Source organism: Maniola hyperantus, chromosome 5 (assembly GCF_902806685.2).
Source record: "Maniola hyperantus chromosome 5, iAphHyp1.2, whole genome shotgun sequence".
In the NCBI taxonomy this organism is placed as follows: domain Eukaryota; kingdom Metazoa; phylum Arthropoda; class Insecta; order Lepidoptera; family Nymphalidae; genus Maniola; species Maniola hyperantus.
This window is the reverse complement of record NC_048540.1, coordinates 2,828,687-2,843,619: the sequence shown is the minus strand read 5'-3', so window position 1 is coordinate 2,843,619 and position 14,933 is coordinate 2,828,687. Positions and strand designations below refer to the sequence as shown.

The 14,933-nt window shown below is 35.4% G+C and overlaps 2 protein-coding genes across 5 annotated transcripts in view; one reads left to right on the top strand and one right to left on the bottom strand.

Moving 5' to 3' along the window:
* Tet (Ten-Eleven Translocation (TET) family protein) overlaps positions 1–14,933 on the top strand; it is a 174,310-nt gene continuing 159,377 nt past the window's right edge. For all 4 annotated transcript variants that reach the window (XM_069498626.1, XM_034968382.2, XM_069498627.1 and 1 more), the window contains exon 1: positions 1–174. The gene's annotated coding sequence lies outside the window, so the exon portion shown is untranslated. The remainder of the gene's footprint in view (positions 175–14,933) is intronic.
* LOC138402384 (transcriptional regulator ATRX homolog) lies at positions 9,758–11,319 on the bottom strand. The gene is made up of 3 exons (XM_069498672.1): positions 10,813–11,319; positions 10,079–10,551; positions 9,758–9,836 (listed from the first exon to the last, which is right to left on the bottom strand). Exons 1-3 carry the CDS (start codon positions 11,317–11,319, stop codon positions 9,758–9,760), a joined length of 1,059 nt encoding a protein of 352 aa, XP_069354773.1.

Sequence of the window (14,933 nt, the reverse complement as noted above, 5' to 3'; positions counted from 1 at the left end):
CCCCGCCGCGAGTGCACGCGCGCCACCTCGCGTCCCCACCACGCGCACTACTAACGCGATCGCGAACGCATCCCTTTTTGTTTATTTTTCGCGCGCGTCCTTCGGGCCGCTCTGTATTTCTGAGCAGCGAGACGAAGAAAAAAAGGAGGCGGATGGATCAAGCGACCGGAGAAGGTACCGCGAGTAAAGTTTGTGCGAGTGGAAGTGTAGTTTATAAAGTTGTGGAAGCTTGGTTTGTTTTTTTGTGAATTAGGTACGACGACGGCAGTCGAGCGTGAAGCGAGCTTCGCCGGCCCGCGTGCTTCCGCCGGAGCTTTCGTTGTGCAGCTTTCGCGAATCGATCCCCGTTTTCCTGCTACGGCAGGCAGACACGGTGTTTCGGTGGACTATAAAAAGTTTCGCTTTGAAATTGCACTCGTGCCGCAACTGTGTGTGATTCCGTAACATCAGAAGATCCTTCAAACTTGACAAGTCTTTTCAATGTAGTTTTGAAAGGGATGTGTAAGTTTTAAGTGATCGAAATAAGTTCATCAAAAGTTTTGATGACACAGTGTCTGCCGGTGCAGGAACACGGGCCGGGTGGCGAATCGGTGCGATGACGCATCAGCATGTCGTTGTTACTGCGCATGATTCCCGTAATTTAGTCTGTAATTGTAAAAATTCATAGCAAGTTAGCTTAAGTTATTAAACTATATATAATCAAATCACACAGCATTACTTATGCATATGACCTTATTGTTTACATAAGAACAAAATATTACTTTTTCGTGCATTGTTGTAAGACAAGGTCGTCTTTGAAATAATTACCATGTTTAGCTTACCTTTAAAACCAACTTAGATAAGTTAATAAGTTAATAACTTCTCTAATACCGACTTGTAAGGTAGTAAGTTAGCCCTGTAAGTAAACATTTTGGAGCTCTGTGTAATTTCTTAGGAGAAATACATTGTGCGATGCTTGTAGTAAAGTTATTTTTGGCTGCCTTTTAACTTCAAAAGAAACTTTTTGAATTATGAACTAAGTTTAACGTACTCCTGCGGGATATCTTGTATCATGGTTGAGATATTAGTCTTCCTTGGTCTGATACCTACCTAGTACCTACCTATTCTTGTTATTTTTATGATTTGGGGTATAGATAGTTTTTGTTTAGTATTCGTAATAGGTTTATTTGACTTTTTCTACGAGTATTGGAATGTAAAGTTTAATTTTCTTTGGAAATATCTTCTATTTCACGTAGACCTTAGTTGCTATATTTTGAATATTGCAAAAATCCTCTCCTTTCTAGCCTTATGACAAAAGTCAGAAGATTATAAAAATCAGAAGATTATCACTTAACTAGGTACCATTTAAGATCTTCGTCATACTCCTAACAAACAATGAAATGGAAACGCATTGTTCTGATTGAGACACATTTGACATTAATACGATCAAACTGGTTATCTGTTTTTCAAAATATCTCATTGTCATAACAGATGATCGGATATGGTAAGGCGGAATTAGTAGGTACGTCCGGTCTCCGGACCATGTTCAATCATTAAGGTGCTCATTAAAATATAGGCTCTGCTAAATATCAGCCAATTCCGTTAATAATGAGGGTGAATGACTGATGGAGCAGAGACTTGTTCAGCAGGTCGATTTCGTAAAACCTGCATCAATGGTGTCAGAAGTGGGATCAATCATTATTACAATCTCAATTGCAACAAGGCATTGTTAGCCAATAGTGAGCCAGCGTCAACCAAAAGATGGTAAAATTATCTGTCAGTCCCTGCAGCGACAGTGGCAAAACTGATAGCAAACTTATCATCAAGTCTGTTGGACCCCTTTACCCCTATAACACCTAACCCCTCCTCCTATCACTTCAAATAACAAAATCAAACTGTTAATTAGTGGCTTCAGTGGAATTCATTTGATATTTAGACCATATTCGATTGCATCTATTAGGTGCATTGTCTTCTTTGCCTACATATAAAAAGAAAAGTCCTGACTCACATACTGACTGTCAACACCCAGCCCAAAGGTTTGAACTGGGAATTGTACCTACTTAAAAAGGACCTAGAAAGCTGAAGTTTTGCACAGTAGTTTCCTTTGTAATGTGAACATAGAACTACCTACCTAGTCCGGATTTTTGTGAAGATAATTTATGAATTTCCGCTTTAAAAATTCCACTCGAGCGAAGCCAGAGTGCTAATACAATAAATAGGCTCTAAATTATCGTTGTTCTGTATTGAAACGTTTATATCAAGAAGAACGGACGGTCCCACGGAATAATCTAATAAATATTACGCCTTCCTCCCGTGAATGCGATAATGGCAGTCAAGTTCAGCGCGGCCAATGAAAACAAATAAACAAATTGGCCAATTTCGCCCCGCCCCGCCCGCCGCCCCGCCCGCGCCTCTCTGGATCGCAGAGGATTGTGCAACCAGCTTCCTCTGTATATTTCCTTGTTCTACTTTCTGGTGGCATGCTTGATCGTGATTTGTGTTTATCGAAGATCGTTCCTGATCGAGAACCAGGTGGATCCAATTTATTTATTCACTATAGGTAGGTAGTCTACCAATCCGCACATGGCCAGCGTGGTAGACTATGGCCAAAATCCTTCTCACTCTGAGAGGAAACCCGTCCTCTGTAGTGAGCCGGAAATGGGTACATCATAGGTAGGTACACGTTTGACCACGATCATATATTCTGAGGGGAAGTGATGATGTGGCCCAAAACGGGACACGTTTGCCAAGAAATCCTCTGCGAAATTTGTCCCTTTATATTTCTTGTTTTACTGTCTGGTGGCATGTTTGGATTTGTATTAAGAATCGTTCCTGATCGAGAACCAGGTGGTTCCTCTGAGAAATCAGCCTCTTTCTACTCAACTCAAACTCAAAGTAGGTATTTATTAAAAGTACATAGGTACAATTTTGTACAGTTTTTGAGTGCCAATTGTTGAATTTGTAAGATAATCATGTAATAGTGATAATTGATTACGTAAACTTAAAACTAAAGCTACTATATTTCCTTCGCCTACTTTCTGATAGGAAGCTAGGTTGTGATTTGTGTATATCCAAGTATTATTTCTGATTTAGAACCAGATGGTTTCTCTAAGAAATCTAAGTTCTATATTCTGGTGCCATGCTTAGTTGTGATTTGTGTATAATCAAGAATCGTTCTGTGATTTAAAACCAGGTAGTTCTTCTGAGAAATCTGCTTCATCATATTTCCTTGTTTTGTTTTCGGATGGCATGCTTGGATATGATTTGAGTATAATCAAGGATCGTTTTCTGATTTAGAACCTAATTGTTTCTCTGAGAAATCTGCCAGTTTATATTTCCTTTTTTACTTTCTGGTGGTATGCTTGGTTTGATTTGTGTGAAATCAAAAACCGTTTTCTGATTCAGAACAAGGTGATTCCTCTCAGAAATCTGGAACTCTTTTAAACTGTTAATTTTGAGGTTATATGTCAACTACTAGGAATCTTTTCCTTTGTTTGGATTTGTGCATGCGATAGCAAAAGTCCTTGCGATCAGCGTATTAAATCATTACCTATGAAATAATTTAGAGTATGAAAACACTTTTTTTTTTAGAACCAGGTGGTTGGACGGTTACAGAAATTAGTTAAAATGAAATAGAAGTTAGGTAGTTAGGTACATCAACTTCACATTTGAAAGATAAAATATAAAATTATTTTAGTATTGACAAACTATCTACACATAAAAAAAGGAATGTCTTTGGTATCCAAATCCTCATTATTATTATTCGTAGAAGTAATATATTATTAAGTTGATTCATATTTTCTTAAGGATAATCCCCATCTTATTGCTCCTTAGCAAACCAAGGGCTTTTGCTTTCTATAAAGCTTGGTTCGTATAAAGCGACTGAACACGAATGAATATTAAAATTTGAAGCTAAGTATATTTCGACGGTGCACTTACAAACATGAAAATCATGAAGTTGTAAATGTAATAAAATATTATATAATATATTATAGGAAAATTAATATTAATAAATATTTAAATATATAGATGTATTTTCTTGATCTTATGTTTTTAGACAGTAAACTACGTATGTATTCAGACAAAATAGTAACTATTCATATTTAAAAAAAACGTCAACAATAGGTGCTAACGATCGCTAGCAAGTTTGTGACTAATTAAACAGCATAATCTAGTTAACTAATTGTAACTGTTTGTCTCTATAAAAAAAAAAAAAAAAAAATTAAATTAAATAATTTACAACTGTTTTACTTCTGTTATAGAATTTATTTTTTATTAATAATAAGTAGATAAGCAACGTAGTTGCTATTCTATCATTTTATGTGACATTAATAAAGTGGAATTTATAGTAAAATTTATTGATATAGCAGCCATAGCCATAGAATTGACAAGTAACAAGTCATCGTTTGGAACAAAAGCTTTAATAAATTGGAATCATCAATCTAATTTTTATCTTATAGTTGTTTATTGTTAATTTAAAATGAGTAATTTGCTATAAAATTCAGATCACAATAGCTTTAATCGAGTGCAATTATTGCTATTAATTTGATATTTTACAGAAGTGTCAAATTTGATGTAACAAAGAGCATTTAGTGCTTAATTATAATTTCAATAACATAGAAATAATCAGGAGTTTACAATCTAAAACTAAAAAGTTAAGTTTTAAGTGTATCCTGTATTCTTACTCTCTGTAATTTTAGTAACAATAAAGTTGTTTTAAATTAAATTAAATTAATTAAAATTAAGTAACATGTGTTGTAAATGAAATTGTGATTTTAGCTGTTAGTATGTTCACTACGTTCGTATTCAGTCGCTATATCTGAACCTTCATTTGGGGTAAAACTTGCTATACTCGGTTGCTCGTTCAAACATCAGTAAGGACAAAGTTTTGTAGTGGAGGATATTTTATTTAGCAGTCTCGCCGGTGAATGCTCGGTCGCAGCGCTCTTTGTATCTCAGATCGTGATTCTATTTCGGTTCATTCAATAACTTCTTTTGTTTTTATCTTTAATACTTTAATGGTAATGTCAGTATTTTAAAAGTAACTAAGTATTTTTATTAAGTACTGGCTTATGCCCGCGACTCCATTCACGTAGACTATACAACTTTCAACCCCCTATTTTACCTTCTTAGGGGTTAAATTTTCAAAAATCCTATCTTAACGGATGTGTATGTTATGGTAGTTATCTGTACTCCTTTCAGCTTGATCCGTCCAGAAGGTTGAGCTGTGAGTTGATAAATCAGTCTGACAGTCAGTCACCTTCTCCTTTTACAAAATAACAGAGACAGTTGAAGGAATCTTCTGGAACAGACCCGGACCCTCAAAAGACTGTAGTGCATGATAGTAATGATGATAATGATTGTAATCAAAATATAATTTTTGCGCTACAACTAAAACCCAAACTATAAACTATTGCCAAAATAAATAGCCGTCCCCCCAATTGTGTAAGAATAACCATTTTATGGCTATCGCAATCGTCAAGAAATTCTGCCCTTTGATTGGTTGATTCGCTGTTTACATTTTTTCACAGCCAATCAAAGGGCAGAATTCTTGACGATTGCGATAGCCATGAAATGGTTATTCTTACACAATTAGGGGGGTCGTTTCTAGTACAAATTACAAAGGCATTTAAACTGTTGAAGCTTCCATTTTTAGCAACAAGTCTAACATACCTTACTCACCATATAAAATTCACCGTGTAAAATGGTACAATTAAATATTACGCAATACCATGAAAAACGAGTTACAGCTGCTACTGAAGATTAAATTCTAATAACCACCAAGAAAACTGAACCAAATTCTACGAGAGGAAACAATACTAAATCATACACAGTCAATACATGTGTGACTTCCTCCAAAACAATTTAGTGTCATAGGTGTAAGTACAAAAAACACACAATTTCCTATGTCGCATCCGACGCTGGAGAAAGACATACACACAAAAAATCCTTACAAAACTATATCGACCACTTTAATTCTGCCGTTTTATTTTCTTTTTTTTTTTTTTTTTTTTTTTAATCTTTTATTAACAGGCTTTTACATTTATGTATGTCAGCCTTATCGTACTCTATCTAATTCTACAATTCTATTTATATATACATTTCTAACTTATCCTACAATATACAATATAACCTATCCTATCACACAAATTTTACAACAATGTTACTTAGGTACTCTGTAGCAATCTGAACAGATTGCAAGCTCCATCAGAATTCGGATTAGCTAATAAACTATTAAAGACACCAACTTGCAATCTGTTCAGATTTAAGCATTCAATCAGACGTTCTCTCCCTGATTCGAACCGGATGCATTCCACCAACAAATGATGTACATCGTCTGTGACGCCACAGGAGTCACAGTTTGGGGAAGATGTTTTTCCCATAAGAAAACCGAATTGGTTGGTTGGAATGTGCCCTGATCTAAGCCTGTGGGCTAACACTACATATTTCCTTTTCATTCGTGTATAACTGCTCCAAGGTATATGAGGAGGCTCACATTGCAACGTTCGATACCAAATTCCTTTTTCTAAGGACATTTTGTCGAAGTGCTCTTTCCACTCTCTGTAACATAATTGTCTATATTTTGGTAACGATTCAGAATAGTCGACCTCAACTTTAATCCTTTTACCTTCTTTACATCCATATTTTGCCAAGGAGTCAGCCTCCTCATTACCCGATAGGCCAATATGTGACGGTACCCATTGCAACCTCAAATCCACGCCGAAATTACTCAACTCATCTATAGAAGCTAGCACTGCATAAGCTACCGAAACACCTCTAATGCCAGAGGCGGATCGAGCTATATGCTCTAGTGCACTTTTGCTATCGGTACAGATGAGAACCTTTTTTTGATTAGTTGTCTTTACATATAACAGTGCCTCCGAGATTGCAATGAGTTCTACCGTCATAATACAAACTTCTCCATCTATCCGTAAACAATCATTATCAAACAAATTACAATCCCTTTTTGTAGAAACAAAAAAACTAGCACCTCGTCCTGCATCATTTTTTGATCCATCAGTATAAATAACAAACCAACCCGCATACTTTTCCCTAAGTTCCTTAATAACATCGTATTTTAAATTATTAACTTCATAAGACTTTTTAGACTTGTTGACACTTTCTAGGCTAGATTTAACAATATCGTGAACATTAATATTAGTGACCCAAGTCCTCAATGTAAACATTTCAAGACATACTGAAGAAGAAATAGGTTCTTGTTTAACTTCATCATAAACTGGCACAAGCAAAGGAACTTTTTTATTTGTCCAATAATTATTACTCCTACAGAGACCACTGAGGACTTGAATTGCTTTAATAGTGTCGTTGTCTTTCCATGATAACGCTTTTAAACAATATTTAATGGCTAAATACTTCCTCCGTTGCTTTAATGGTGGAATACACAGCTCACTCTCCATAACGTGTATTGGAGTAGTTTTTATAAAGCCTCCTGTTGTCCTCAAAGCCTGATTTTGTAATCTATCTAATTTAGCTAAATGAGATTTTGCGGCACTGTCATATATGAATGATCCATAATCTATACGACTTCTTATTAAAGCTAAATAAATTTGCCGCAAATGTTTAGTGTGCACGCCCCAGGATGATCCAGCCAAAACATTAAGTAAATTAAAACACTTTTGCACCTTTATGACCGTCTCGCCAATATGCTTGCTCCATCGTAAAGATTTGTCTAACCACAAACCTAAATATTTATAAACTTCTACCGACTCTAACGAAAAATTGTTAACTTTTAATTCTATGCATTGTCTTCTATGACCCCTACTAAATATACAAAATTTTGATTTTTTAACAGATAGTTCCAATCCAAGATCATTTAAAAATTCATTAAATATAATTAATGCTCCCTGTAACTTGCTAACACTTTCAAATACATCTTTATTTGTACTAAATAAAACAAAGTCATCTGCATATTGACATAATGAAACATTAACTACTCTATGAAAAATTTTAGCTGTTACAATATTGAATAGTATTGGTGACATTGGGTCGCCTTGAGCTAAGCCTTTATATGTAAATCTGGAAAAATAGGTCCTCTTGTCTACACTGTCCTGAATTTTGAGGTGTCTTTCACTCAAATAATTCCATATATATTGACATAGTCTTTTACCAAAGCCAAACTCGTCTAAAGTAACAGTCAGTTTTTCTATCAACACATTATTGTAGGCTCCATCAATATCCAAAAAGCATGCTACCGTCTGATGGTTTTTAGAAAACCCTATTTGAATATGAGTAACTAATTTTGCCAGACAATCGTGACAGGATCGCCCTCTTCTAAACCCTAAGGTAAAAGGAGATAACAGATTATTTTTTTCCATATACCACTCAATCCGTCTAGTTATCATTGAATGTAAAATTTTGCAAATACATGATATCAAGGATATAGGTCTAAGTTTTTTATTGTTATTATCTGCTGTACTGTTCAAATTTGGTTTCGGTATTGGAACCACCAGAATATCACGCCACTGTATCGGTATATTGCCTGTGTTTACTATATGGTTGTACAAATCCAGCAGATAGAGTTTTCCAGACATTGGCAAATGCCATATCATGGAATACGCTATTCCATCATCACCGGGTGCTGTATCTTTTGTTTTTATGCAATTATAAAGCTCTTGCAAAGAAAATTTACTTTCTAAAGATGTATTTGAAGAAAAATATTCGGGCGCTTTAGTAACTACGTAATCAGGGGCAAGACTACATAAAAGCTCTACTTTTTGATCCTGGGATACGTAACACCTTGGTGATCGGAAACCTTTCATCCAACGCAAACGCTGCCACATGTCGGAAATTGTTGTTTTTTCATTAACACTATCACAATAACTTTGCCAATCTGCTGTTTTTTCTTTTTTAATAGCAATTTTAGCACTCATCATTTTTTCTTCAAGAATAGTTAAATTATCAGGTGTCGGGTTTTTACGAAACTGCTTTAGAGCCAATCTTCGCATAGCTACTAATTTTGACAAGTTTTGGTTCCAGTATGCCTTAGGTTGGAAGCCTTGCTTTGGATTCTCGCACGTTTTCACCATAGGAATAAACCTATCAGCTGCATCATTTAACTGATTGATAAAGTTGTCATATGATAACTGAATATCGGACTGTATATTGCTGAGATTAAACTTATCTTCTAAATACTTTGCATACGAATCCCAATCAGCGTGTTTAAAGTTGCGTTTTTGTGACATAACGACTGAGTCTTTATACTTAAACCTCATTTTAATAAAAAGATGATCGCTTCCTAAACTTTCATTTAAAACTTTCCATTCAAAGCCTAATGCAATATCACCTGATACAAATGTTATATCCGGGGATGTTTTTTGAACATTATTATTAACATATTTAATCCTAGTGTGATCACCATTATTAAGAGATAGATAACCGGCCTCTAATGCTGCATCATAAATATTTCTGCCCCTTGAATCAGTTTTATAAGACCAATTCGTATGGTGTGCATTAAAATCCCCTGCTATTATACAGTTATTAGGAAAAAAAGCAAAAATATCTTCCCAGTCAGAGGGTGATGTGTTAATCGATGAAGGACAGTAAACTAAAATAAGATTCTTAATATCTTTACAATTAAACAATTTTATGCATTTTAATTCTATACCTACATTATTAATGTGCAAAGGACATTCCTGAGTTTTGATTGACTTGTGAATGATAAAGGCAATACCTCCATATGAATCCTCCCTATCTTTTCTAAATATATTATATCCACTAATATTAAAATGAGACTCTGATTCCAACCAAGTCTCGCAGACTAAGGCAATATGAATTTTTTCCTGCGATAGTAACAACTCAAATTCCGTACGTTTATTTCTAATGCTTTGCGCATTCCACTGCAACAAATTTAGAACAAAATCTTTTTGACCTTGATTATAGTTAGCCATTAAATATCGAAGATAATACTTTTTTACAAACAGCACCACTTTGTACAAAATTAATTATGAATTGCCAAATTTCCTTAACTAACAAATTGCCTATTAACTCTAATTTAATTTCCAAACTATTTGTTGACTTAAAAATGTTCGTAATGCTTTTAAAAATGTCTATTAAATGTCTACCAAAACTTTTTTCATACCCTTTCTTCTCCTTCGCCTGTTCTTCTTCACTCTGTTCTGCATTTTTCCGGAATGACTGTTCATCAAACTCACTAGACTGTTGCTGATGTGACTGTTCTTCTTTCCTCTTTGTTGTCTTTTGTTTGACTTGTCTCGGTGGTTTCACTCCTCTTATCTCAGGCTCAGAATGCTGGCTTTCTCTCAAATCTTCATCTTCTCCTGTAGACATATTTCTATGGATCTCAGCTTGCACTACAACATCTCTGTAAGACCTATAATTATGCGTCTGAGTCTTTTTTTGCTTTTCCATATCGTCATATTCATCCTCCGATTCAGAACAGATATTTTGAGATTCCATCTTCTCCGAATATATTTTTAAGGCATTTCGATAAGTACAGTTCTTCTCTGTCATTATCTCTCTAACTTCTTTCTCCCTCAGATAAGTTGGACATTCTTTATACATTGCCATGTGCTTGCCTTTGCAGTTCACGCACTTAAAATTGATTGTATCACAATTTTCGTGATTGTCCCCACATTTAGGGCAAATAATCTTCTTCATAGGGCAAGACCGAAAAATATGTCCAAATTGCCAGCAACCACTACATTGAGTCACAGGAAATGTATATCTATCCACCTTAAATCTACAGCCAAAACCGAATACATATGCAGGTAAAGTTGGGCTCTTAAAGGCTAGGCGTATCGTTTCGGAATTTGCCCATACACCTTTATCGGTTAACCGTCTAAGCCTTCTCACTGATACTATTTCAAATTCCGATGTTATATTCTTCAATATTTCTTCATCTGTTTCTTCTAGATCTACCTGTCTAACAATCCCATAAGATAAGAACATCTCATCAGCAGGTTGGGCTCTCCATCCCAAGCTTATTAGTTTTTCACAATCAATCAACTTGTTTCCACTCTCCCGATTTTCAAAAGAAATTATAGCTTTATAAGGGCTTTTGTACGTTATTCTGCTAATACCCCCAATTTTCTCCGATCGCAACAACTTCGCCATACCGAACTGTTTCGGTAGCAACTCCCTAGAAGTAACGCAGACTTTAAATTCCATACTATCTCCACAACTATTCGAGTAACCCCTAGCACGTCGTTTAGGCGCTCGCTGTACTGTAATAAACTCTCCTTCATCCTCCGCTGAATCGTCCTCCCGACCTCTCTTTTCCAAACTTCGATGCTCGCTCTCAATCTCTTTAGACACTGCCACAACTTGTTGCTCACTCATTATTATTTCTTCCTCGGACATGTCACTACATGTACCGCACGGTCTTTGAGTCTCACTCATAGCAAATCACCATAATATTAAAAATGTAGGTAGGAATAGAAAACAATTCACTCTATGAAATAGATACGTCTGATAACGGTTCACGCAACCGTGCGCTCGCGTTGACAGCTCGCGCGCCACTGTTTTATTTTCTTGTTACACATTATTCAGAGCTTTATTATTTGTTGTATAAGATTGAAATTCGTGTGTTTTAAATTGCGTAAATGTAGTTTATATTGTTGTGTGGTATTAAGGCATAAGAAAAAGCCGTAGTGTGGGAAAGATTGTTGAAAAAAACGCCACATCTGCGTCTCTATTGAATTGAAGCCGATTTGAGTGCTTCAATGGGATGGGTCGGTAACTCTATATCGGGATACCTTCTTATCATTGTAATGTGGCTTGATCATTCCTTTGTTTTTAATCGACTCCAAAAAAGGACTACAAAAAGTTAGGTTCTCAATTTGAGGCGCATTTTTTAAATGTCCCACAAACATTTTTCGAAAACTGCTGAGCAAATTGCAGACTGATGAGTCGAATTGACAGGGTATCTTCAATTAAAGATAACAATTGAAATATAAATTTAAATAATCTTCAAGATTATTTAAATTTATATAGTCACAACATAGTACATATTATATTAATTTTACATTCAAAAAGTATACACTATACAATGTTACCTATTTTAAATAAATGCTTTGAGTTTGAGTACCTAAGACTTTAGACCATGTTTAGACAGGCTCAAAGATAATTTAAAACTCCAGATAGGAAAAACTCATACAATTATTGTGTTTTAAAAAGTGAAGACAAATTCGTACGCTTGTGTGCGTGACACATTCGTTTATCGGTTGATGATGTTGCTGATGTTAATGATTAGGTAGATTTTAATAAATTAGTTTTCAATACTTAAGAATTTTATGTTATAATAATATTATTTTGTACGCGGACGTCATTTGTATAGGTATGCTATAAATTTGGGAGTTCTGTGACCGTCTGCGACATGTGTTCGCAGTTTATATCTGTCCACGATTTACTCTCATATTTACATTAGCTGTTTCAACTTTCAATATATGTTGGTACTTACCTACTTTTTCATCAGTATCTGTCAAATTAAATTTTCAATTACTTCAATGTAAAAAAGCTGCCTTGATATTTATTTTGTTAGTGTTGCTAATTCTGTTGTACATAATTACTATACTAAAATATCAGGTAAAAGTAGCATTACTACTTAGAAGAACTTCACGAGCAGTCCTGAAAAATACACTCCCAAAGTCACTATTAACTTTTCATGTCGTACGATGCTGTCTTGGTTTGCATAATTCTACCACTGGACTCCACATACTTGCTAGTTTAAAACCATCCTCACGATTGAAATTCTGGTGTTCACCAATTTCAATTGCTTCACGCACTAGTCTAGGTAGGTATATAGTGGTGGTCTGTGGAGAGAACTTGAGGATTGTGGAGTTCAATCCAATGTTTTGTGCCTGGCTGTAGAGAATAAAACATTAGTCGTGGTATACACCCGTTATCTACATTAAAAGAGGTAAAATAATTGTGTGATTTCAATTGGACGTAACTTTATAGACATTTATGTGCTATTGAGTTTCGTTTGCATGATCGGAAGACACCTATACCTACCTACCTACTTTAATACACTTATCAATAGTTATCAGCAAAATGATCAATGTAACGGAGATATCAGTTTCCGGTGCAGGTATTGTGCCGTGCGCGAGCGCCGGATGTGTTACTTTATAAGTTTATAGTATGTAACAGCCGGTAGTCCCATAAAAACTTTATCAAATAACGATTATTTTAATGCTGAATGATCTAAACTCGGCAAGCCTTGAGGTTGGACTGAATATGAATATGTCAAAAACCATAAAAAAAGTTTACATGAATAAAAAAAACATTCTATTCTATTCTATTCTACACCAAGCTTAAAACAAACTAGCTGCCCGCGATTTCGTCCGTGTGGAGTACACATTCCATCTTTTCTATTTCAATCTCATCGTGCGTACGGGTTAAGTTTTTAGAGAGCCATCTTTTAGAGAGTCAACTTAAATGCAACTTAAGAATTTTAAGGATGAAAAGTTAAGAGACAAGCATACCTACCTACCTATTTAAGGATGCAAGCTAAATAGTCTTTCAGCAAAACGCTCGTAAAACAATGGGGCACTGCATTAACGCCTACATTCCGAACGGCGTCGCAAAAGCGAAAACATGAAAATAACGAGTGAACTTCAAGTTCAGTTTTCAAGATTCAAGGATTTCCGAACGTCATCTAAACATGCAGCGCGCCAGAATACGCCAGGACAAAAAAGCGACAACATCCGATGCTAAAAATACACCGTATAATTACAGCGCAAAGTTGAAAGCGCAACGCTTTCGCTGCAGCGGTTGTACGGTTGCCCTTGACAACCGAGACCCAGATACAATCGCGTTCCACGCACACACTGCATCCTTTCACCCACACGCGCAAACAACAGACGAATCCTCGCGCACACAAGCACACATCGCCGAATAATGACGCACTCACACTCCAATCTCAAGTTGCGTTCCGTTCCGAGCTTTTTAATCTTTTTTTTTTCGAGGAACGCTCTTTGCACGCATCTACAAAGAGTTTCGCCTTGTGATTACTAGTCGGGACATTTTGATCGTACTTTTGAAGCTTGATGACGCAATGCGGGAATAACTCCTTTGGCGTTTATGGAATAGGGATTTTAAACGCAACTGAACATTTATTTGCCTACATTTACGTTAGCATAGAGAGATATTAGAATATAATATAATATGCATATTTACATAATATACTTATTATACCTACCAAGTTTGAAGTTACCTATTAATGCATAAAGCTTTTGATAATTTGAATGGTATTAAACTCAAATTCATATCTAACTATCGTTTATTACAATAAAGGGCATCATAAAATAGTTGTTCAAGCTTTCATTATTGAGCTTTCATCTGGTTTCCAAAATGAGTGTGGCTATAATTGGACACTAAATTTCCCAAAAAAAAAGCTTATGCAAACACAGTTGCGACTTTTTGTTACCTAAGTATACAAATAGAAAAAGGTTTTTGTACTTATCAAATCCATTAAATGAGAATTAGATATTTAATTCTTATTGTAGTTTAGCTTAGGAATTCGAAGAGAGCGAGCGAGATTCGGCTTGCGTAAAAATGCATCTTCGGCCCCGATTCTCTAGTCTCTCTCTAAACTAAATTTAGAGTATCTGCATCCTTTACTTTTACTAATGCTAAAAAAGGAACGGAACATGACTTTCACATTTAAAGACTCTAAATTTTAGTGCACAATAGAATTTTAAACAGTAGGTTCGCGACTGCGCGCTAAATTCACGGGTTTTACCATCTAAAAATTAAATTTAGAACTGTCAAGCTGTGCCTGTCCTTTTCATATTACATTAGTAAGAAGAGCATGCGAATACTCTAAAATTAGGTTGTGCTCAGAATCAGTGCCATACAAAACCGGTTTTACAAAGTGTAATTGACTTTGACGTTATATGGTATGAGATCCGGCATTAGAAATATGTACCTTCATCAGTTATTTAATGGTGATAGAGAATATATATATGCTAGAT